The 21,850-nt window shown below is 56.7% G+C and overlaps 1 protein-coding gene across 8 annotated transcripts; it reads right to left on the bottom strand.

The window, feature by feature from the left end:
- Positions 1 to 22: 22 nt before the first annotated feature.
- On the bottom strand, positions 23 to 21,156 carry Scrib (scribble planar cell polarity protein). Of its 8 annotated transcripts, none has more exons than XM_013069354.3 (38): positions 20,992 to 21,156; positions 19,846 to 19,963; positions 19,684 to 19,762; positions 19,510 to 19,599; positions 19,369 to 19,425; positions 19,219 to 19,282; positions 19,032 to 19,106; positions 18,821 to 18,965; positions 18,229 to 18,347; positions 17,149 to 17,348; positions 16,908 to 17,074; positions 16,683 to 16,813; positions 16,462 to 16,587; positions 15,733 to 15,891; positions 14,795 to 15,175; positions 13,922 to 13,984; positions 13,447 to 13,536; positions 12,749 to 12,826; positions 11,779 to 12,102; positions 11,586 to 11,666; positions 11,266 to 11,511; positions 10,844 to 10,954; positions 10,456 to 10,749; positions 10,198 to 10,386; positions 4,342 to 4,452; positions 4,207 to 4,263; positions 3,987 to 4,061; positions 2,920 to 2,982; positions 2,350 to 2,433; positions 2,092 to 2,190; positions 1,825 to 1,984; positions 1,597 to 1,747; positions 1,336 to 1,515; positions 1,120 to 1,262; positions 1,004 to 1,041; positions 794 to 868; positions 491 to 542; positions 23 to 400 (listed from the first exon to the last, which is right to left on the bottom strand). In XM_013069354.3, the coding sequence occupies exons 1-38, from the start codon at positions 21,148 to 21,150 to the stop codon at positions 255 to 257; spliced, it is 4,980 nt and encodes a 1,659-aa protein (XP_012924808.2). In that variant the 5' UTR covers positions 21,151 to 21,156; the 3' UTR covers positions 23 to 254. The 8 variants fall into 8 exon arrangements, with proteins under 8 accessions (XP_012924808.2, XP_012924825.2, XP_012924820.2 ...); XM_013069371.3 differs by having other exon boundaries at positions 11,854 to 12,102; XM_013069366.3 differs by lacking the exon at positions 794 to 868.
- Positions 21,157 to 21,850: the final 694 nt, after the last annotated feature.

The following is a 21,850-nucleotide window of genomic DNA, read 5'->3' as shown; positions in this document are numbered from 1 at the left end:
ACCAATGGATGGACAGACAGGGTAAAACGTAGTCAACTTTATTCTCCTTAAACCACAAAATAGAGTCTTTGGTTGTACAAACATCACTAGTTACAGTCTTGCCAAGAGATCCTGGCTTGGGAGGGGGCGGGAGTTAGAGCCAGAACTCCTGAGGGGTCTCTTCAAAATGCTAACACCCAGGTTAAAAGACTCGGGGCAAGGGCAGTATTGGAGCTGGCAGCAACCCCACCCCAAGTCCGGGGAGGCACAGCTCCCTAGGAGGGCACAGGGCCCAGGCCGCGGCGCCCAGGCCGCATGGCTCGGCGGCTGCTGCACAGCGTCACGTCTTCAGGGCCCATGGCACCTGGTGAGGGCCTTCCCAGGAGCACCAGGGCCACCTCTCCATCCTCTTCCTGTGGGCCTGGGGACAGGGCCAGGGCCAGGGACACCATGAGTCCAGTATGGCCAAGGAACTGTGGAGCTTACTTAACCCAGCTAGGTGCCAACTCACCAGGGCTGGGAGATGGTTCCAAGGACCTCAGCTCCTCCACAAAGTCTGGCGACTGCAATGGAGAGAAGGGCTGGTCAGGGCCAATCCCAGACCTGCCTGAAACCACCCACATGGACTTGGCTGGTTCTTGGGCTCTGAGGCTCACAGAACTGGGCTGAAATGGCAGGCAGGTGGGAAAACCCCACACCAGAGGAACAGGGCACAGAAGCACACAGAAAGGGAGGGGACAGAAGGGTGGTACAGGAGCTGCAACCGGGCCCATGCACATGTTCATGCAGAAGAAAGGCCTGGAGGCACCAGTACCTGGATGTCATAGACAGGCCTGGAAGAAGGGAGGGCGGCAAATGCCCTGTAGTCAAACTTCTTTCCAGACAAAGGCTTGAAAGGACAGCGTGAGGGGAAAAGAGGCACACACAGTTCGAGGGAGAGGTGAGGACAGTGGGTGGGGGCAGTCTGGACCCCCTCCCCTGTGCCGGGGGGTGCAGGGGAAAGTGACAGCCTCTGGCTCCTCACCAGGCGTCCGGGCGAGGTGCTGGTCTGGAAGTTGAGGTCTGGAGGGATAAGAAGCTAGTGTTGGGAGAGGCCTACCTGGCAGGCTGAGCCCTCCCCTTCCCCCTCGATACACATACCTTCCAAGGGGGTGGGTGATGGGGTGGGAGCAGGTGATGGGGCTTCAGCTAGACGCTCTAGGGGCCCTCGCTTGCTCCTGCCTTCCTGGGACTTGCTGAGAACCATCTGTGCTCGAAGGGCATCCTGCTCCAGAGACTTCATCCTGCAGGAAGCAGTGGGTGGGCAAAGCTGGGCCCTCAATGTGGTGGGGAGGGGCGGGAAGGGCCTGGGCTTACCTAGCTGCCCTCCACAGTGCCCGCTTCTCAGCCTCTAGGGCCCGACGCTCTGCAGGGGACAGTGCCCGCTCAGGCACAGCCAGCTCTGGGCTCTGCATGCGCAGCCTCTCCTGATGGCGCCTCTCGGCTTTGGCTGTCCGAACAGGAGCACCGCCCACCATGGGTGGGGGTGATGCTGGGCTAGATGTGGGGAAGGGGACAAGGCTTCTTGTAGGCAAGGGCCTGCACTGGGCAAGGCTGGGGGTGTGGTGCTACCCTCACCCTCCTGCAGGGCTTGGGGCGGCCCAGGGTGGCTCCTCCTCCTGCTGCTCCTCATCCAGGGCCTCCCCATCCAGGGGAAGGCCCACGTTGGGCCCCATGGCTGCAGCCTCCTCCCGTAGCATCTGTGCCCTCTTCTGCTGCAGCTTGCGGGCTGTGGGAGATGGGCGGGTCGGGTCAGGCCAGGCCAGGCAGTTGCACTTGGGCCCTTCCCACTGCTGCACTCCTCACCTTCCTCCTCCTGCATCTTCCGAAGGTCATCAGCACCCACTAGAGACACACGTTTTGGGGGGCCCTCAGCCTGGGGCACCCGCACTTCCAGCTCAAAGTACTTCTGCCGCTCACGGAACGACAGCTGCTCAGGGGAGGCCGCTGGCCCTGGTCCAGGGGGCTGGGGAAAAGAGGGCCCTGAGACTTGGTGGCTGTTCCCTCTGGGGCACCAGCTGGGTCACCTACCCACACTGCATGCGTGGCAGAAGAGCACTGCTCCCTACACACCTGGGTAGCACCGTCCTCAGGAGGGTGTGCAGTGGGCACTGCCGCAAAGGCCCTATAGGCCTGCTTCACGTTGGCTGGCAGTTCATCTGGGGAGGGTGGCTGGCGGACAGAGTTCTCATGAGCTGGGCTAGGGCAGCTGTCCTTGCTGTAGGCACCCACCCAACCACCAGCTGTCCACACCGATTTCCAACCCCCGGCCACCTTCCTGCCAGGAAGGAAGCTTTGAAACCCCTACCCCCTGTGGGACAGGGCACTCACGGAGCAGGGACCACCTCTGCCCCTAGGGGTCGGGGAGCCCCTTGGCCAGGCCTGAGCCAATGGCTGGATCACCCCCGGTTTTGTCTGCAAAGGGCAGGGGTGGGAGCCAGAGGAGGGCGGGGTCAGAGGTCCAGGAAAGGGGTGGGAGGGATGGGGGGAAAGAGAAAGAGGGAAGGAAGAGGGAGGGACAGAGAGAGAGATGGAGCCAAGATGGGTAGCAGGGGTAGGGTGAACACTCACCGAATGCCTCTACGTTTGAGAGGCTGAGTCTGGGAGCTGGACTCTGGGGGAGCCCTTACGTGCACCCCACACTGCAGTGCACAGCAGGGGTCCCATGGCCTGGCCCTCCCCATGCAGTAAGCAGGGCTAGGACACCAGTGCAAGCAGCCCAAGGGCCGAGCCCCTCTAGGTACACAAGCCCAAGAGCTGTACCCTCCCCTCGGAGATCAGCTCTGGTCAGGAAGATGTCCCCACAAAGGAGGCAAGGTTTCCTGACAGCACCTTCCTAGGGGATCTGCACACCAGCACCAACTGCAGGCCCTGTGCGGCACCTATGATGGGGATGCTCACCTGCTGGCCACTGGGGGAGCAGGGGGCCGAGGTCATCTTCCCTCCGGTTGCCCCAGATGGTACCTGAAAAAGCCAGACAGTGGGTAGGGGGAGGACCAGGCAAGGCTCTATTCCCTAAGGAAGAACTGGAGGGATGTGTGGGGGAGCAGGCAGCAGGCAGCATAGGAGCTCCTTGGCTGGCTGAACTATGCCAATTGCCCACAGCTGTGCCCCTCCTCCATTACAGGATGCTGGGCTCCTGTCCCTCCTGAGGGCTTCCCTATTGGGGTTGTTTGTAGCAGAGGAGCATCAGTGTCCAAAAGCCCCTAAACAGGCTCCCTCACCCCCTAGGCCCTACCTGTCTCTCCAGTGTCCTCCACTACTTGGGCAGCATCCTGGCCAACCTCCCCCAACCCAAGCACTCCAGTCCTGCAGGTCTCCCAGTGGGCTATGTATATCCTTTGGGAAGGAATGAGAACTGAATGTCCTTCCTGCCTGACCCCAGGCCCACAACCGTTTTCGAGTCATGCCCAGCCCCAGCCCCAGCCCCTACTGTTATACAGCCCCCTCCCCCATGGCCCTGCACAGCCTCCCCCAGCATCTCATGCATACCAGTCCCACCAGAAACCCTGGATAGCTCTGTAACCTCCAGCTGCCCTGTCTCCACCAAGAGCCTCTCTGCCTGCCACAGGCTGAGCTCGGGGTCACCCATACCCAGCTGCTTGGTGAAGACGAGGGGAGTGGAAGAGGACAGGGGTGTTCAAAGGACTCCCTCTGTACCTTATGCCCTCAGCTACGAAAGGGGACAACAGCACCTGCCTTGCATGGTTAAGGGCACACATCAAAGGTAGAAGATATTGCCAGGTTAGGAGGTTGAGCTCCCACAGGGCAACTGCTGGCCCAAGGTAGCCTCCTGTAATCCACCCTAGGCCCCCACCTCAAAGGTTTCCTTCATGGTTGTTATGGTACTTGTCTGGCTGGTAGTAGCCCCCCAGGTGAAGGGAGGGAGTTAAGGCAAAGGAAACCAATAGGCAGGTGAACAGGTAGCTAGGGCAGGGGGTGCAATGCAGTACACACTTAACACTGACCCTCTGCATGCTGCCAGTGCTGGGAACAGCGGCTAGGGCACGGTAGTCCAGTTTCAGGGGCTCTGGACTCTGAACCTGGGGGGTAGAGCAGACACAATGCTGGCAGAGGCTGTATGTGCCAGGGACATGGCCCCTGCTGCCTCACAGTTGTTTTCACTCCTACAGTGCTCCAATGGAAAGGGGCAGCCCAGGGCACTTAACCAGGCTGTGTAGGACTCACTGTGGCCTCTGCAGCCTCAGGACCCCAGGGCAGGGTCTGACTAGGCAGCTCCTTCTCCTGTGAGCAAAGCAGACTCAATCAGGACCCGCACCGCAGGCTCTGGGACTGGGGCTGCCAGCTACAGCTGGTCCTGACCTTGCCTGGGCCCTCAGGACTTAGCTCCCGGTCGATGGACGAGATGCTTTCCAGGCTGTTCCGGTGGCTGATTCCTGCCGCAAAGGGGTTGGCAATGACACCTGGGGACACCTGAGAGGAGAGGAGTAGGGTGATGGAAGGGGTCCCCTGTTGGCAAGACCCCGTCTCCAGGGCAGGCTGAAGCCTGGGCCCAGGGCAAGCTAGTGACATGCAGTGGATGCAGCCCACACCTCAACAGGCTGGCCACTCACACACCTGAGGCGGCCTCCAGGAGCAACCTGCTACACCAGCAAGGACATTGCCCATTCCCAGCCTGCCAGAGACACAGAAGAGCTGGTGTGCCTGGCTCACAGGGCTGCTGTGGGTGCAGGGCATGTATGCAGGGTGGGACTGTAGGATGGGGCAGAAAACACTTTATTGGAACAAAGAACTGAAAAAACCAAGATAGGAAGAAACACAGAGAGCAATGTGCCTGTGTCAAAGGCTAGTGCGTCCAGACAGACATGCAGCGCCGAGGACGTGCAAGTGGGTGCTGAGTGAGGGGCTGAAACCGAGGCCATGCTGCAAGAGGAAACCCACTTTGTTCCAAGTCTCAGACAGCCAGATCATCCGTCAAAACCCAGACTGGGGGCTGGGAATTTAGCTCAGTGGTTCCGGAGCCTGCCTTGAAAGCTCAAGGTCCCAAGTTCGATCCCCAGTACCAAAAAAAAAAAAGAAAAGAAAAGAAAGGAAAATACCTGAACTGCAGTGAACCTCTAAATCAGACTTTCAGTGATAATTGAGAAGCAGTTGCTATCTTTCTGTCACTTCATTTGTATAACTGCAGTACAAACACTATCACTTCCTCTTGGCCCTTTGGGCTGGGGATTTAGCTCAGTGGTTCCACCGCCTGCCTCAAAAGCTAAGGACCCAAGTTCAATCCCCGGTACCAAAAAAACCCCACACTGCACAGGGCATGGTGGTACCTGCCTATAACCCCAGCTACTTAGGAGGCTGTGGCAGGAGGATCATAAGTTCAGCCCAACCCAGGCAACTTAGTGAGATCCTGTCTCAAAAAAAAAAAAAAAAAGAAAGAAAAAAAAAGAAAACAAAAACCCAGAGACACTGAAGTCTAAAAAGTAAAGATGCCTGGACACCAGGCAGAGTGAGTGGGCCCAGGAGGCTAGGTGAAGGCAAGGAGAGAACGTGCTTCTCTCCTTGAGATCAAGGGTTAAAAACAGGTGACGGAAACAGTAATAGCTCACTTCTACCCTACAAGGCACAAAAGGGACTGATTCTGGCCTTGGGCACTAGCAGGAAAAGGGGGGGGCAAGTAGAACAGTGGAGAGAGAGGTATCCATGATCACTCACACCCAAGTGTCCCCCACCACAGAGGGACAGTCAGTGTGGGCTGAAACACAAACCCAGTTGTATATTATTGTTGCAAAAACTACTGAGGTAATAAGAAAGAGACCAGCACAGAGAGCAGCTGCGCTGACCTGAGAAGATGGAATTTAAAGGTAAGTGTCAAGTAGGCACTGGGAGACGCTGTCACAATGAAGGTACACTTACAAAAATAGTGTGTTGATCATTAACTGTAAACTCTAAACAACTGAGCAGCTTAATACAGAAAGCAAAGACCACTATAAATATGAGCTCTAGATTAACACAAACAAGAGACATAACTGTGTGTCTTTTAGATCCTGACAATGCTAGTACATCAAACGATGACAGCAAACAGAGTTCCTACCTCATCAGCTTCTGGAATAATGTGGTCAGAAAGCTACTGGGCAGGTAGGCCCAAGAGAGGGAGCAGGCCCAACAGGATGGGGAGGACTGTCATACACACAGGAACCGTGTACAAAATCAAAGCAGTGATGATAAGGAAAGCTAGAGAGGCTGATCCACGAGAGGAAAAATAGGAAAGGTAGAGAGTTTGATCCATGGGCTGACTGGGAGGCAGACGGCACCATGAGACAGCCTCAGCCTTCCCAGAGCTCCAGAAAGAATCCCAGGCAGCAATGTTCGTTCACATGGTCCCTAGTGCTGGCCACTGAGAGGTCACTAGACCTACAGCACCCTTACAGCAACCCACTGCCCAGCACAGAGACTGTGGCTCCTAAGTGTCCCTTCCCACTAAATGGAGCCTGTACTCCCTGAAGTGACCAACCCAAGCAGGGCAGGAAAGTACAAGAGAACCCAAAGTGTCTTGGGGTTCAGAAAGCAAGGACATACTCAGAGCGGGTGGGTGGTATAAAAAGGACCCAGGCCTGGCCTGAAGCCCCTTCCACAGCCCAGTGGTAATGTCAAAATAGACCATGACAATAAACTATCACCTGTAAAATAAAACGGAACCTGAGCCCACACTAATGGATGAATAAATGACACAAACGGGAGGGAAAGCCAAGGGATAGCGAGAGAGTGGTGAATTAGGACACGGTTCAGCAGCTACCCGGGAATTTGCTCAGGCTCTCTATAGGCGCTCAAACTGGTGGGCAGTGGGATGAAGAACAGGAGAGTCTGACACTCTCCAAGCACCTCAGCACAGGAAAAGATCCAAGTTCAGTCTGTACTGTGTGTTTATCTTGTTTGCACCCTCTGTACTAGAGCTTGGGGCAGTGTGATCACGAGGAAGATGCACGGAACAGGATCCACAAAAAGGAGACAATTTCTTTTTTTTCTCAGTACCGGGGATTGAACTCAGGACCTTGTGCTTGTGAGGCAGGTGCAGCACCACTGAGCTAAATCCTCGACCCAAAGAAGACAATTTCTGAAGACGAGAGAATTAGCTTCTTAATACCAAATACATGAAAAAGCAAAGTGGAAAGTTTTCTTGGGACATGTGCACTGACCCAGACTGCTCAAGGACCTGAGGGTGTTTAGATGGGTGTGAGCCCCACTGCCACCCTGTGTGGACACAGACCAAGGAACAGAAGGCTAGCAACTGGCCAAGGCCCAGAGGTAAGAGAGAGACCCCTTTCTCCAAACTGCAGGAGCCCTGAAAACATTCAGATCCCGGACCACAGGCCAGGAGAATCCTAACCAGTACCCCTGCTTCCCAGAGCACCAGGTGACATGGTATATAGTTGCAAACATGCCATGGGGTAGAGAGATGCTAACAGACAAGTGTCTGAGTTTAAGAAGAATGAGAAGTGGGTAAGGAGTCACAAACATCTCATCTCCAGAGGGTCCAGGAGCCAATGGGCCTGTGGAGATAAGGAAATGCTAGGGACCCAGACCCTGTTGCATAGTTCTGATGGATAACTCATTCTTCTCCCCAGTGCCCACTGATAGGCACACGAAGGGGAGGACAACACTCCAAGAAACTCCAAGAAGCGCCCGTTCCAACAAATTCTTACAGCCACAAACTGAGAAGGCCTCAATTTTAAAACTGTTAACACCACTGCTGGCCATAGCCCCAGTGCTAGGAAGGAGGCTCCCGTCATTGCTTGGACGCAGGGCTGCTGCCCAGAAACAGCAAAGCCAGCTGGCCAAGATTAATGGGAACTGATAAGAAAACCAGGGCAAGCTAGGGATATGCTGGAGGAAAATTAATTTGTATTTGAAATAGGAAAAAAGGTCCAAAGACAAGGGGTGAAGGGAGGGGAAGGGGAAAGGAAAAGAGGGAAAGGAAAAACCATGAGAAAAAAAAAAAAAAAAAGGAAATGAAATCTATGTAAATAGGGAAGGGCGGAGGGGGTGAAAGGTGCACAGGTAATGGGGAAAAAAAAAAAAGAACCAAGATACATCACGTACAGGTACAGACACCTAATGATAAATGTAAACGAACTGTATACCTAAAATGTGCCAATAAAAGAACTTAAAAAAAAAAAAACAAAAAAGAAAATTAATTTGTTAGGAAACCTGGTAGATTTATTCAGAATAGAAAACCAACAAAACTTTTCAATAGAGAATGGAAAAAATGGGTGACTTGACCACTTAAGACTTTAAAACACATCATAAAGCAACAGCAGGTACACAGTGTGGCACTGACTAGAAGGGACTTGTAGCCCACCGTGACTGAGCCTAGAAATGAGCCCTGGAACCAGGCATGTGTCCTCAAATCAGCAGGGAAATGACCAGCTGGTCACATAAGCACTGTTGGAGGCTGAGGCAGGAGAATCACTGCAAGTTCAAAGCTAGCCTGGGCTATATAGTAAGTTCAAGGCCACCATTAACTACACAGTGAGACCCTGTCTCAAAAACAAACACACCAAAACCCACCAACAACAAAAGCACTGTTGGGACAACTAGTATCTATCTAATCACTTGCAAATTCCAGATGGACTACAGAGCTGTGTTCTTGTTTTTGTTTTTAGACAGAGTCCCACTGTGTAGTTCAGCCTGGCCTTGAACTGACTATGTAGCCTAGGCTGGCCTCCCTCTAACTTGCAGCACTCCTCCTGTCTCAGCCTCCCAAGTGTTGGGATTATAGGGATGTGCCACCACACCTGGCACAGCTGCACTTTTAAAAAACTGTGTAAGTTCCAGAAAAACATAGGATGAAGTTTTTATGACCCTGCAAACAAGAAGGTTCCCTAAGCAAAAACCAGAATCTAGAGGCTGGGGATTTAGCTCAGTGGTTCCACCGCCTGCCTTGCCAGCGCAAAGACCTGAGTTTCCACAAAAAACCAGAATCTAGAAGTTCTAAAAGACTTAGTTCAAAAATATGTTTTTGTGACCAAAGATATACCATTTTAAAAAGAAAACTCCGAGTGACAGAAAAATAGCCATGTGCTGCAGAGCATGAGATAGACACCCACGCTGACAAGAGTGGCAGGCACCTATGACATACAGTAGCCGAGCAGCCATGCACCCTAAGGTAAGATCAGCATCCGGTGGGGAAGGGAGCCACAGAGGAGATGGCTGCTGGGAGAATTGACATGATGGTGTGAGGTGATGGGTGTGTGCCAGGCACAGCAAGGACACCCTGTGTCACATAGCAGCAACAGAAACAGAGCCTAGGGAACACGGGCCTGGTGTCAATACAGGACATGCTAGTCCTATTCTCCTGGAAGCTCTTTCTGAGGCTTCCTCCCTTTAAATTAAAAAGTTTAAAATAAGTAAATGTATTGAGTGAAACACTTTTAAATATACTTTAATTTTTTTTTTTGGTACTGGGATCGAACTCAGGTCCTTGCGCTTGCGCAGCAAGCGGCAAAACCACTGAGCTAAATCCCCAGCCCCTACAACTTTAAATGAGTAGACAAGAAGGTGAGGCTCTCTCTTCTTATAAGAAGTCACCACCTCAAGACTTAGTGCAAGGGAGCCAACCTGATGTGACTCCTTATCTCTGGTGGTCCTAAGGATTGGAAGCTTTGGGGAATGGTGACAAAGCCACCAGAATCCACTGTGACCAGCAAGGATGCTGTCTAGGCAGAGCTGGCCACTGCAGGGAGAAGTCCCCTGGAGACCCATTTGGTGACCATGCTGAGGGGTTCCAGGATCAGCAGGTGGGAAGGAAGGGGCTTGGATAGCATGAGCCCCAAAAGGGCATTGAAACTGCAAGACGATGTCTAGTCTTGGAAGCCAGACATTCTGCCCCTGTTCTGGCCCACTGCCCTGCCATCAGGCAAGGTGGTAGGGAAGAAGCTCTGCCAAGGGGTGAAACGGGGCCCGGGAGAGGGAGGAGGCCACAGCCAAGGTAGAGGCACCCTATGCAGTCTGCAGGACGAGTGATGCCACTCCCTGACTGGCTTCTCTGACAGACTACACGGGTGCCCAGAGCCTCCAGAGAGCGCAAGGACAGGGCTCCAGGAGAAGACAACCTGGCATAGCTGATGGAGGGTCGCCAAGTGCTCCATAAACTGAGGGGAAAGGCTCTGCCACCCAGCCCATGATCCCAGGGCAGCATTTGTGCCCTCAAAGGTCACTAACCTCCAGGGCTGTGGTAGCACTGGTGTCAAAGCCATCACAGACAAGCACAGTGAGGGTGTCACCCACGCCGCGTAGCAGCTGCACTGCCTCCGCGTGCGTCAGGCCCAGGAGGCTCTGCTGGTTCACCTCCAGGAGCCGCAGCCCCACACACAGCCGGCCATCACGCCCAGCCGCCCCTGTGGGGCTCACCTGTGGGCAGAGTGGAATGAGACCCAGTGTCTGGCACCTACCTGCCCACCAGCAAGGCCAGGCCCTCACCTTGGAAATGAAGATGCCTTCGTCTGTGGGGTCACAGGGGTTCCCCGCATGGCCCTTGGCACCCCCCCGGACACTGATGCCCAGCTTCTCCCCTGGAGCCTTCTGGATGCATAGTTCCCGCATGCCTGGGGGTGGTGGGTCCCTTCGCACGAGCAAGGACAACTCTAGGCAGGGCCGGAGCAAGGCACTAACAGCCTCTTGGTGTGTGGCCTCCCGAACATCCTGCCCATTTACTGCCAGGATGCGGTCACCAATCCGCAGGCCACATCGAGCAGCAAGGCCTCGAGGGAGCACCTGTTGGAGAGGATGGTAGCACATAGTGGGCTGGGGCCTCACTCATCTGTACCGAGGGAGGCCTGGTACAGAACCACCCACCAGGCTCATCTACCTTGGAAATGAAAACACCAGGCTCCTGGACACCAAACGGATGGCTGGAGTGGTCAGAGCCCCCAACAATGCTAAGCCCTAGAGGGCCCCCGGCCCTTGGCAGACGGACTTCCTGGGGATAAGAGGAGAGAGTGGAGAAGGTGAGCTGAGGGTGGAGTTAGGTCTTTGGAGTGGAGGGGTGAGGTCTCAGTACAACTGCTGAGGTATCCCTTTCCAGTCATAAGCAGGGAGACTGTGTTGAGCCAGATGATGCTCACTCCAGCAGGCTGACTACAGAGTAAGACACCAGCTTCTCAAAGGGCACACGCTGCTTTCTGCCCAGAGTGGCTGCAGGACCATGAGTAGGGCATCCTGGGAAGGCAGTGCCCCGTACCTGGAGCCAAGTATACATCCACCAGAGTGACCAGGGAGCAGGTTTCTCACCTCCACTGGGTATGGTCCTTCCAAGGTTGCAGTAAGCAGGCTAGGAGGCAGCCTGGGCAGTCCAGGCTCCCCAGGGGTGGCGGCAGCAGCAGCAGCGGTAGGGGGTAAGGAGGAATGTGGTGGGGGACTAGGAGGCGAGGGCCCCTCAGTCTCCCGTTCCAGCAGCAGGGCAATGGTAGGGGAGGCAGAAGTCAGCAGAGAGACAGCATGGTCATGCCTGGCCTCCGTCATGTCCACTCCATTGATCTGTAAGGGCACACACAAGTCAGGGAGAGTGGGCAGAACAGGGTGCTGGGCAGGCCCCACCTGCCCCAGCTCACCGAGAGGACACGGTCGCCAACCTGTAGAGTGCCTGCCCGGTGGGCAGCACCCCCCTCAGCAATGCGGGAGATGAAGATGCCCTGTTGGGGAGGGGGTGTTTTGCTACTGGTGAGGCAGTGGGCATGGACAGCATGCGGCCCAGCCCATGGCATCTTTGAAGCCTCACCCTGTACCCAAGACACACTGCCTTACCCCATCGCCTGCCCGGTAGGGCGTGGAGCCTTTCCCCCCAGCGATGCTGAAGCCCAGCCCCTTCTCACTGCGCACCAGGCAGGCTGTGTGGCGCTGGTGCAGGGGCCCAGGAGCCTCAGGCTGGAGTAGGGGCAGCCGAAGGCCACCTCCTCGCCATTCCCGGGGACTGTAGTCATCTTCAGGTCGTAGAGGTGTTACAGTGACCGCGTTCTCAGGCTCCACCATGCGTTCTCGCCATACACGCATCTGTACGGCAGCACCAGCCCCCCGAAGTGCCTCCACAGCTTCATGGTGCTCAGCATCCTGCAAGGCCACACCATTCACCTGTGGGTGGAGGGGAACAGAAGCCATAGCACACATTAGCACCCAGCCCAACCCTGACAGTGTGCTGAGGATGCACGAAGGCTTTGCACATGTTCCCCTATGTAGAAGGGAAGATCAGGAGACCAGGATGCAGGTGGCCATGGGAAATAGGATGCTGAAACCCCACTCCTACTCCCACTAAACCCCACTCCCTTGGACAGGAGCTCCTAGGCAGAGGCTGGGATGGGAGCCAAGCACTCCCACCTGACGTGTTCTTGCCCTGAGCCCCCAGAGCCCGGTCTGCGCTGGTGGGAAGGACAGCCTTCCTGTAACTCTCTGACAGCCAGATGCTTAGGGCCACTCCCACACAGGGACTGAGCACTCTCAGAGCTGCTAGAGGTCTGACCGCTTCCAGGTCTCCCCCTCTGCTCTCGGAGTGGCCAGTAACCCTCACCGTGTGTCTTGGCCAGATAGGGATCTTCCTGGGTGCTGGCAGCTGCGCTCCATAACCTCAGCCAGACTTCTTGGAGGCCTCAGTTCAGAACTCTTAGAAGAGGTGGTTGAGGCACCCATCTCTTAATGGAGGTGGCCAAACATCCCAATAAGCAGGATTGTGCACACTACCCAAGGAACAGGTACTACACACTGGCGAGATGTCACCACTTACCTCAAGGAGTTTGTCACCCACTCGGACCCCAGCACGGGCAGCGGGGCCCTCCTCTGACACCCGAGAGATGAAAATGCCCTGGAGGACAAGTAGGACTGTCCATATGAGCCAGGCAGAGGCTACATAGGGGCCCTTGTCCTGCCTCATCTAAGAGAAGCCTGTGGGGGCTGGGAAAGCCCTGGAAGCCACTGGGCAGAGACAGACTGTGCGCTGCTGACCCCAGCCCTGGCCTGCTCTCTGCAAAGACCCCTACATGCATGAAAGAACAGTGGGCCTGGAGGGTACAGGATGATCTCAGAAAAGGATCTGACCCCAGAGCTAGCATAAGAAAATGGGAAGGCAGACTAGGCTGTGGAGAGGGCAAGCAGTCTAGGTGCCTGCAAGCCACCCTGACTTTAGCAGGAACATATTCCTGGGTCTGGTCAGTGCCTCAGGCCCAACCCCTGCACTGAAGAACATGTGTGTTCTCTTGGAGGCAGGCAGAGCACCTAGAAGACAGTGGCCAGGGGCCGGGGATTTAGCTCAGTGGTCCTGCCGCCTGCCTCGAAAGTGCAAGGTCCCGAGTTTGATCCCTGGTACCAAAAAAAAAAGAAGACAGTGGCCAAGAAGCCAAGGGGAAGCAGCTCACACCATTAGAGCAATGAGGAGCATCCAAGATGTTTTGGGTAGGCCTAGTGATCGGCTGGGCAGCTGCTTACCTCATCGTCTCCCTTGTAGGGAGTAGAGCCCTTGCCTCCTGCAATGCTGATGCCCAGGCCTCCTGTCTGCCTCACAATGGTGAGTGTCAGCTGGAAACAGAGCAGATTCAGTGTTGGAAGGCCTGGGTGGTCAAGTGCTGGCTGCAGTAGGAGCACATGGGGTAGTCCAGGGCTGCCTGCCTCCAGGGGTGAGGCCTTACGGCATATCAACAGCCGAGATACTTCAAGGATCATGGGCAGAAAGACAAGAAATGCCCCAGAACCTCCACTTGTGCCCTAGGGGCGGGCTGCCCAGGGACAGAGATGGGCTATTCCTGTCAGGGGCCATCAGGCCCCTGTGGGACCCCAGTTTTATGGCAGTTTCTGGGGACTCTTCCAGAAGGGGGTATGCGTTTGAGTGCTAGGGTGGGAGAGGTGAGAGCCCGCAGCCCAGGAAGCAATGTGAGAGCAGAGAGCAGCAGTGAGCGGTACAGACCTCTTCCTCCTCAATGCGAGCAGGCTCTATCAGCAGGTTATTGGCCTGGTCAAACGACACCCCCTGTTAGGACAGGACCAGCGAGGCATGCGGGTTAGCCACCACTGGGGACCACCACCGCCTCATCCAGCCCTCACCATGAGCAGACAGGACAGCAGGAAGGCCACACCAAGCTCCCAAGGCCCGAGCCGGCCTCTTGCCACCTGGGCAGGCACTGCCCTGGGCATGGTGTCTCTCTGGTCTGTAGGGTCTGCCAAGCTGCGGGGGCTGGCTGACTGGGCTAGAGATGGCAGGTGGGACAGAGCCGAGGCTTGGCTGTCCCTGATTCAACCCTTAGGTCCTCTCAGCTGTTGTATGTCCTCAGCCTGTGCTCAGGGTAGGGGTGCTATGAAGACATAAAGGATGGGACCTCTGGCCAGTCTGGGGCTTTTCTGATAGGTCCCCAGCAAGTAGGCAGGACCCTTTGCGAGCCAGTGAAGAGTGTGCGTGGAGCAGGCGGGTGATTCTCAGACTCACAGGGTGAGCCACAGGCCAGTAGGAGGGCCTCTATGCCCAAGGCAAAGAGGATCCTGGAAGCTGGCAGCTCCTGGGCAGGAGAGGACTGTGCCCAGGGTCCCTGGTATACAGATGGTCTGAGGGACACAGAAAATGCCTGTTCTCAGCTTCTGAGCACCCTCCTCGCCTGCAGATGTCAGGACAATGCTGGCCTAGGGACCTATCACAAATTGCGACTAAGGTAGGGGTTGACCTGGGGTTCAAGTAATGAACACACAGTGGCAGAAATGCCAATCACAGCAGACATATACACCACACCACAGCCAGTGGGCCAATGGGCCAAGGCTTGACCCAGGCTGCCATTCAGGTGAGACCCACCTTGACAGAAGGTGCAGAAGCCCCGGGCTCTTCCCTATCCTCCTCCTCCGTGGTGGGCTCGCCTTCTTCCTCAGCCCTCTCCTCTTCTTCTTCTTCCTCCTCCTCCTGGGCCCGAGGAGCCCAGGGTGTGTGTGGGCCATTGTGCCAGCCTGATGGGCCTGAAGGGCCCTCCCCGGCTGGCTGTATCCCCTGCAGGAGGGCCACAACAGCCTCAGGCTGCGGAAGCTTGGAGATCTTGAAGTGCTTCTTGTAGTGGGGTGTGTCCTTGCGGATGAGCCGCTGCCTGCCTCCTGGCAGGGGCCAGGGGGCCTCAAGCTGCCCCTCCTCACTCTCGACATCTTCCCTGGGCAACATTGTGTCCTCTGCAAAGTGCACTGTGGGCTGTGAAGGTCCAAGAATGAGGGTGCAGCCAGGCTCTGATACCCCTGCCTTCTAGGGAGCTGGGCTCTGCTGGTGGGGTCCATAGGGAAGCCCTGCAGCAAAAGGCAGGTACCAGGGCTAGGCCAGGGGTAAGGATTTGGGAGAGCTGCCTGGTGGGGCAAGGGGACCACAACACAGCAACTAAGTATTGATGAAACCTGGGTCCAGGAGAGTTTTCCAGAGATATGTGTACCCCAGATGGAAATGCAGGGAATATGCAAAGGCCAACATGGGCCAGAATCCACAGAGGTCAGGAAGGGGGACCATCTAGTAACAGCACGTAGATGACAGATATAATGCCCGGCTTTAGGGTAAGGACCCTCATGCCAGCCAAGGGCAGCCCCTCTTCCAAGCACGCCTAGCAACATGGCCCTTACCCCCAGGACCATCAGCCTGTCCCTGTTTCTGGGGTAAACTCTGTACAAGGGAAGCCCATTTCTGTTGCATCCTTGCCTAGCTGTTATCTGGCACAGCCCAGCAGCCTCCACCCCACAAGCCCTGATGGTCCCTGGCCTCACCTCATCATAGTCCTCCTCCACGTCCTCCTCCTGGCCAGGTGGTGTGGCTTCCTGCTGGCCTAGGCCCTGAGCCTCAGCCTCAGGCTCACCCTCAGAGGCTGTGTTAGCAGACAGGGCAGAGCCTTCACTCAAGCCAGACTCTGTGCTCAGTCTCTTCTCCTGCAGCACACAATCATGTCAGGTTGTGCAGGACCTTGCCACCTAAGACTGCCCACCAGGGATGCCGCCACACTGCAGGACTCTGCTGTTCTGACCACAGCGCCCCCAGGCCCACAGGGAAGCCCACTGTCTCTAGAACTATGGGCACATAAAGCTGTGATTCTTCAACTGGCCTCTGGGAAAGCCTTTCCCCAAAAGCAAAACAAGGACTGTACGAGTCCCAGGAGTCCTGCCTGCTGTGGATGCAGGTCTAGCATCATTCTCCCCTCTCAACGATCCTGTTGCACCCTGGGGTGCAAAAGCATCTCCCAGTCCTGATGCTGGAAGCTTAAATTGAGCAGCCAGACTGTCCTGCTGTAGCACCAAACCCCTGCCCACATGCTAATGGTGTAAGTCACACAGCCTTCCAGAGGCCTGGCCCCAAGCCAGACCGCCATCCCCTGCCACCACAGCACACCTGCCTGCCTGCCCCCACCCTGCATCTCCATCCTCTCCTTAGCTTATCCCTTGCCCTTTCCCACACAGTGAGCCCACACCCAGCATGCAAAGGACATCCAGGGCTCCACACACCTCCTCGGTGGGTGAGGGCAGCCTGAGGCCTGGCTTGCAGGAATAGGCCTCACTCCGGCGCTCTTCAATGCCTCTCTTCATCACCTTGAGCTCATTGGGGTGAGGTGTGGCTCGACGCTGCAGCCCCTGCAGGGGGACAGGGATGAGGAACAGAGGCAGAGGCGGTGGTCAGGCAGGGGTGGGGCAGAGGTGCACCTCCCAGGGTCCCCACCCCTCCATACCCGCTTCTCAGCAGCAGTCTCCTCAGTGTCCTCATCGCCTTCAGGAGCCTCCAGGAACTGGATCACACTGACTCGGCTCAGGGGGGGATCACTCCAGGTCTCTGACGGGCTCCCCTGCTGCCCAGGATCCTCTGCAGGAGGCGAGTGTCAGAGGCCCAGGCCTGACTCCTCACCTCACCTGAGGCCACACCTACTCCATCAAGGCCACAGCCACTAGCAACCTACCGAGGCTGGGCAGGGGCTGCTGAGGCAACAGGTAGCAGGTGAGCACCTTCTCGCCGGTCTGGGCATCGTCCTCAGTCTGGAAGCGGAGCATGGGCTGCGCCTGGTTCTCGGCCAACCACAGAGCCTTGAGGTTGAGGTGGGTGAGTGCAAATGGCAGACTCCGAAGCCTGGGAACCAGGCAAGACATGGTTATCCTGTGTCAGAATGCAGTCAGGTCCCTGGGGACCAAGCAAGCACTCACCGGTTTCCAGCCACATCAAGCACATGCAGCTCAGCTGTGTGGGCCAGCTCAGGAGGCAGCACGGCCAGGCGGTTGTCTCTCAAGGAAAGAACACTGAGTGCCACACAGCCTCCGATCTCAGGTGGTAGCACCTCAAGGTGATTCCGGTCCACATTGAGGTTGGTAAGCTTGGTCAGCTTTCCTAGAGACCGGGGCAGGGCCTGGCAAGAAGGAAAGAGGTCAGAGGGTGGGTCGCAGAGCCCCTTAAGGTTAGGAAAAGAGAAATGCCTTTTGGGCAGATAAAGTGTGCTGAAAATTGTGGCTAGCTCCTCACAGTGCTGGTGACCAGGATCAGGAATCTGAATGTGAGGCCAGTCAGTACTCTGTTCTATACCCTTCTTCACCTAGAGTCACCAAACACCCTGTTGGGCCATCCAAGACCTTCAACTACATCATGCCTGGCCTTTTCCTGCAGGTACTGCTAGTCCTGAATTCTTCCAGCTGTGTGCCTATGGCCTGTCTGATAACGCAGCGGCCTTGTGTCACCAAGGCTCCCTCTTCTCCCTCGCTGTGATGCAGCATCTCATGTAGAGGCACATCCTACAGACATCCCATCCATAGGTAAAATGTTTCTCCCCAGTCTGAACAGCAGCATCACCATGGCCATGCCTAACCCTGGCCCCACAGCCCTGCTTTTCCTGCCCTGCTCAGGGCAGATGTGCTTGAAAGGCAGCTTGCTTTCCGTCCCTGCCTTCCTTCCAATCTTTCCCTAGTGCTATACCACAGACCAGGAAAAACACCCTGAACACCTTATTCCAACCAGCAAGTCCCTGCCCTGAAGACCTCTTCCTTGCCTTATCTCCCACCAGTGAGCTCCCCAACCTGGACCAAAGGGTGTCCCTCCAGAGTAGTTCCCCAGGGCCAAACCACCACTAACACCTGCCAGTATGTAACACGTGCCACCACCAGCAGGCTTCATGCTCTGCTACATGCTGGCACCCTACCTCACTGTGCCTGCCCTGATCTTCTACCTCTCAAGCTAACTCTGAAAGTAACTCCCTAAAGGCCGAGATAGAGCCTGGCACCCCAGAGCTGCCCTACCGTTAGCAAGTTCTCCGTGAGAATCAGTTCAGAGAGGTTCTCACAGTCCCCAATGGCCTCCGTAACCTCACACAACCGGTTCTGGTCCACCTTCAGGATAGACAGCTGCTTCAGCTGACCTGATGCAAGGAAGACATAGCAACTGTCAGGCCCAGGACAAAGCAGTGTGTCCAAACCACCCACAGAACAGAGACAGGCCCACAGAGCCTGCCCTTACCCACACCCCTGCCATCTCCACAGCTACTTAGGACTTCCAGAGCCCAAGCTGATGTAGACCCACACTTGTTCCTCCCCACTTCCCACTGAACTGACTCCACCTACTTGATGTTCTTTGGGAAAAATACCAAGCACTCATGGCTCTGGCATCCATCCCTCGTGCCATCCCCACATCCTCACCACCCTACTCAAGCTGCCCTGGCTCTTTGGGCTGTAACCCAGCCTACTCAGTACCTGACTGGAGCCTCAACTTACCCTCCCCTCCGAAGGCCTCCAGCCTGGATAGTTTGGGCCCTCACCTAAGATGCTGCCTAGCACCTTGCCTGACACCACAGGGCTACCGATCCAAGGTGTTAGGCCCCCAGGTTGCACTCACCGATGCCATCAGGCAGCCGCTGCAACAAGTTTTGGGAAAGCAGCAGGTCTGTGAGCAGCACCAGCCCACCTAGCTCCACAGGCAGTTCTTCCAGCCGATTCTCTGACACATCCAGGCACACCAGCCGCCGCAGGTTCCCAAGCTCCTGAGGGCAGGCAGAATGTCAGAGAGCAGCAGCCAGAGGTGGGAGCCTGGTCCCATCCTCACTCACCGGGGGCAATGCTGATAGTTGGTTCCGGTCCAGCCACAGCTCCCGAAGATTGGGCAGAGCTCCCAGAGTATCAGGCTACAAGAGAGAGACAGGTGAAACCAGCATGACTGTGGAGAATCCCTGCTTTAACCCAAAGGGGTGCGTCCCATACCCTACATGCCCTTCCCCTTAAAGGCTCCCACCGCACCAGCACTTCCAGATCATTGCCTCCCAGATCCAGCTGTTCCAGCTTGACCAGGAAAGACAGGGACCTGTAGAAAAAAACAGTTGGTATGGGGCCACAGGGCCAGGTCCCTATAAAGCTCCACCCAGCAGGGTGGAGGCCCAGAGCACTCACGCAGGCAGAGACTTGAGCAAGTTCTCTCGGAGCTCCAAGGTCACCAGGTTGGCCAGGCTGAAAGAGACCAGGGGCTGAGGCTGAGGAAGACAGGGCTGAGCTGAGTTGTCCCCCAGACCCTTTGACCAAGCAGGTACTCACTTGCCCACATCCCCAGGCAGTGCCTGCAAAGACACGTCGTTGAGGGCCAGGTGGGCCAGGCTGCGCAGCTGTGTGAAGCCATCAGGGAGCCTGGAGGAAGAAGCAGAGGACCTCAGATGCCAAGAGCAAGTTGGCAGGGCTGTGGGTGATCCCCCATGAAGAGCTGCCACCCACCTGGATAGGGGGTTCCCACTGAAATCCGCAATCTCCAGAGCTTTACAGAACTTGATACTTTCAGGTATCTCAGGGATATCTGTGGGGGAGGGTCACCATGGAAAGATGCCCAGAGCCTCTAGGAGCTTCTGGGTGACCCCAGCCAACCCCCAGCCTGCCCACCATTCCGGGACACATCCAGCTCCACCAGCTGCATGAAGTTAGCCACTTCGGGTGGCAACCGCTGGATCTCGTTGTCGCTGAGGCCCAGCTTGCGTAGGTTCAGCAGCCGAAAGAAGGGCTGTGGGCAGGAGATGAGGTCATGGGGTATGGGATGTGTAGTGAGACACTCTGATGGCAGAGAAAAGCTCCTGGACACACAGGGTCCGGAGATTTAGCCATAATGCCCTAGTTTGCTGTGAGGAGAACAAAGACATTCTTGGCACACACCCCACCATCACCACATTCAACTCTCCACTCCTGTTTCCGATTGGATGCAGCTCCCGCCATGTGTCACCTTCAGGGCTCCATTTGCCACCTGAACTGCTTCTTCCACCCACAGATGAACCTTTCACTGGTTTGTGCTACTGTACCCCAGCAGTGAGCAGTAAGAACTCAGCAAAAACCACCCAAGTAACAGTAGCAAAAGCAGCAGAGCACCACAAACATGCAGACCTACAAGGGGGCTACACATACAGGATATACACATGGGTCTAGCAAATGCCCACAAGACAGAACTGTCACAGCCAGGCTCAGAACTGAGCCACACCCTCTACAGCACCCAGCCCCCAAGCATAAGGTCACTCAACCCCGCTTTTGAAAAGGAAATCTAATATAATCTGTTTCCTTTGGCCTCCTTTGTGGAGTTGCCTTAGAAGAAAAACAAACTGACTGGAAAGAACACAAGGCAATAAGAAGTGGCTTCTCCAAAGAGAAGAGCAGAGATTCTGTGCCGGCCACCTTAGGAAGGCAGCCCAGCACACAGGATAGAAAGGAGCCAGGGCAGCGGTAAGTCCAGACCCCCACCACCTCCAGAACAGCCCAGCAAACTGTATCCATCACCATAGCAGCTCCACCCCTATCCCATCCACCTCGCGGGCCCCAGTGTTTTTCACTCTTCAGTTGCTTTTCTGGACTGTCTTTGCTCGAATCTCAGGAGTACGTGATGACCGCTGCCACCTGGTGCCTTCGTAGGGTGGGGCTGGCTGGGGCGGGTCTCCGGCCAGTGCGAACCAGCCAGGTCGGCTGGAGGCACGGTGTCTCGCGGGGGCAGACCTCGCCGAAAGCCCGGGAGCGGGCACCGGGGCGGCAGGTGCGGCGGCTGCTCACCTTGGGCAGCTCGCGCAGCTGGTTGGCGTCAAGAAGCAACTCCTCCAGACTGCGACTGTAGCGATAGATCTCTTCGGGCACGGCCTGCAGCGAGCAGTGCCGCTTATCCACCGACTCCACGTGCCGGTTGCAGCGCCACAGCGGGATGCACTTGAGCATGGTGCGGGCCGGCGGCGCGCGGGCTCGGGCAGCGCGCGGCGGGCTCGGGCCGGGGGGCGGGGCGCGGCCCGCATGAGAGCGGGGCGGGGCGGACGCGTGGGGCGGGCCGCCGGCCGCCGGTTCGGACGGGCCGCCGCCGCCGCCGCCGGGGTCGAGGCTGGGCCCTACTGCGCTCCCAACGTGCTGCACGCTCTGACTGCGCTCCCGGCGGGGGCGCGGCCGGCGGCACTCAGGCGGCAGGGGCGCGGCGGCGGCTCCGCATCCCTCCCACCCGTTCGACTCACTGATCCTCTGCCCGCAGCGCCGCAGCCGGAACCACCGCCGCTGCCCGAGACCGCCCGCGACAACCACCCGGCCGCGCAGCCCGCCGGGAAGCCTAGGCCCGCCCTCGTCCCCCAAAACTCCAGCACCCAGAACCCTCCGCGGCAGGATACCTCCGGGCACTCGTAGCGGCTAGGCGCAAAGCTTGCCGGGACCCTCAGCCCCGCCCAGACGCGAGGAGTTATGGGAAAAGCAGGGACGCCAAGCTCCGCCCGCCATCTACGTTGACAGGTCCGCGGCGCTGTAGGAGGTTCAGACACCGGTGGCACGCACTTGGCCAAGGATTTAACGTGCCCGGGCCCACGATGGCTCAGAACCCACTTTCAAGGGCCCTCCCCGTCCCCTATTCCCACACCCTAGGGCTCCTCCGACCAGCCCC

The sequence above is a fragment of the Heterocephalus glaber genome, unplaced genomic scaffold, assembly GCF_053883595.1.
Source record: "Heterocephalus glaber isolate CG9 unplaced genomic scaffold, H.glaber_assembly_v1.0 deba00000281, whole genome shotgun sequence".
In the NCBI taxonomy this organism is placed as follows: Eukaryota; Metazoa; Chordata; class Mammalia; order Rodentia; family Bathyergidae; genus Heterocephalus; species Heterocephalus glaber.
This window is presented reverse-complemented; position numbering and strand designations above follow the sequence as displayed.

Excerpts from the sequence above, each read along its gene's own strand:
- Scrib (XM_013069354.3), bottom strand. The coding sequence starts at position 21,150 with ATGCTCAAGTGCATCCCGCTGTGGCGCTGCAACCGGCACGTGGAGTCG. Across the intron at positions 19,426-19,509 it reads CTGCCTGGGGATGTGGGCAA|CCTGGCCAACCTGGTGACCT; the intron begins GTGAGTACCTGC and ends GGTCTCTTTCAG. Across the intron at positions 17,349-18,228 it reads TCACGGAGAACTTGCTAACG|GCCCTGCCCCGGTCTCTAGG; the intron begins GTAGGGCAGCTC and ends CCTTCTTGCCAG.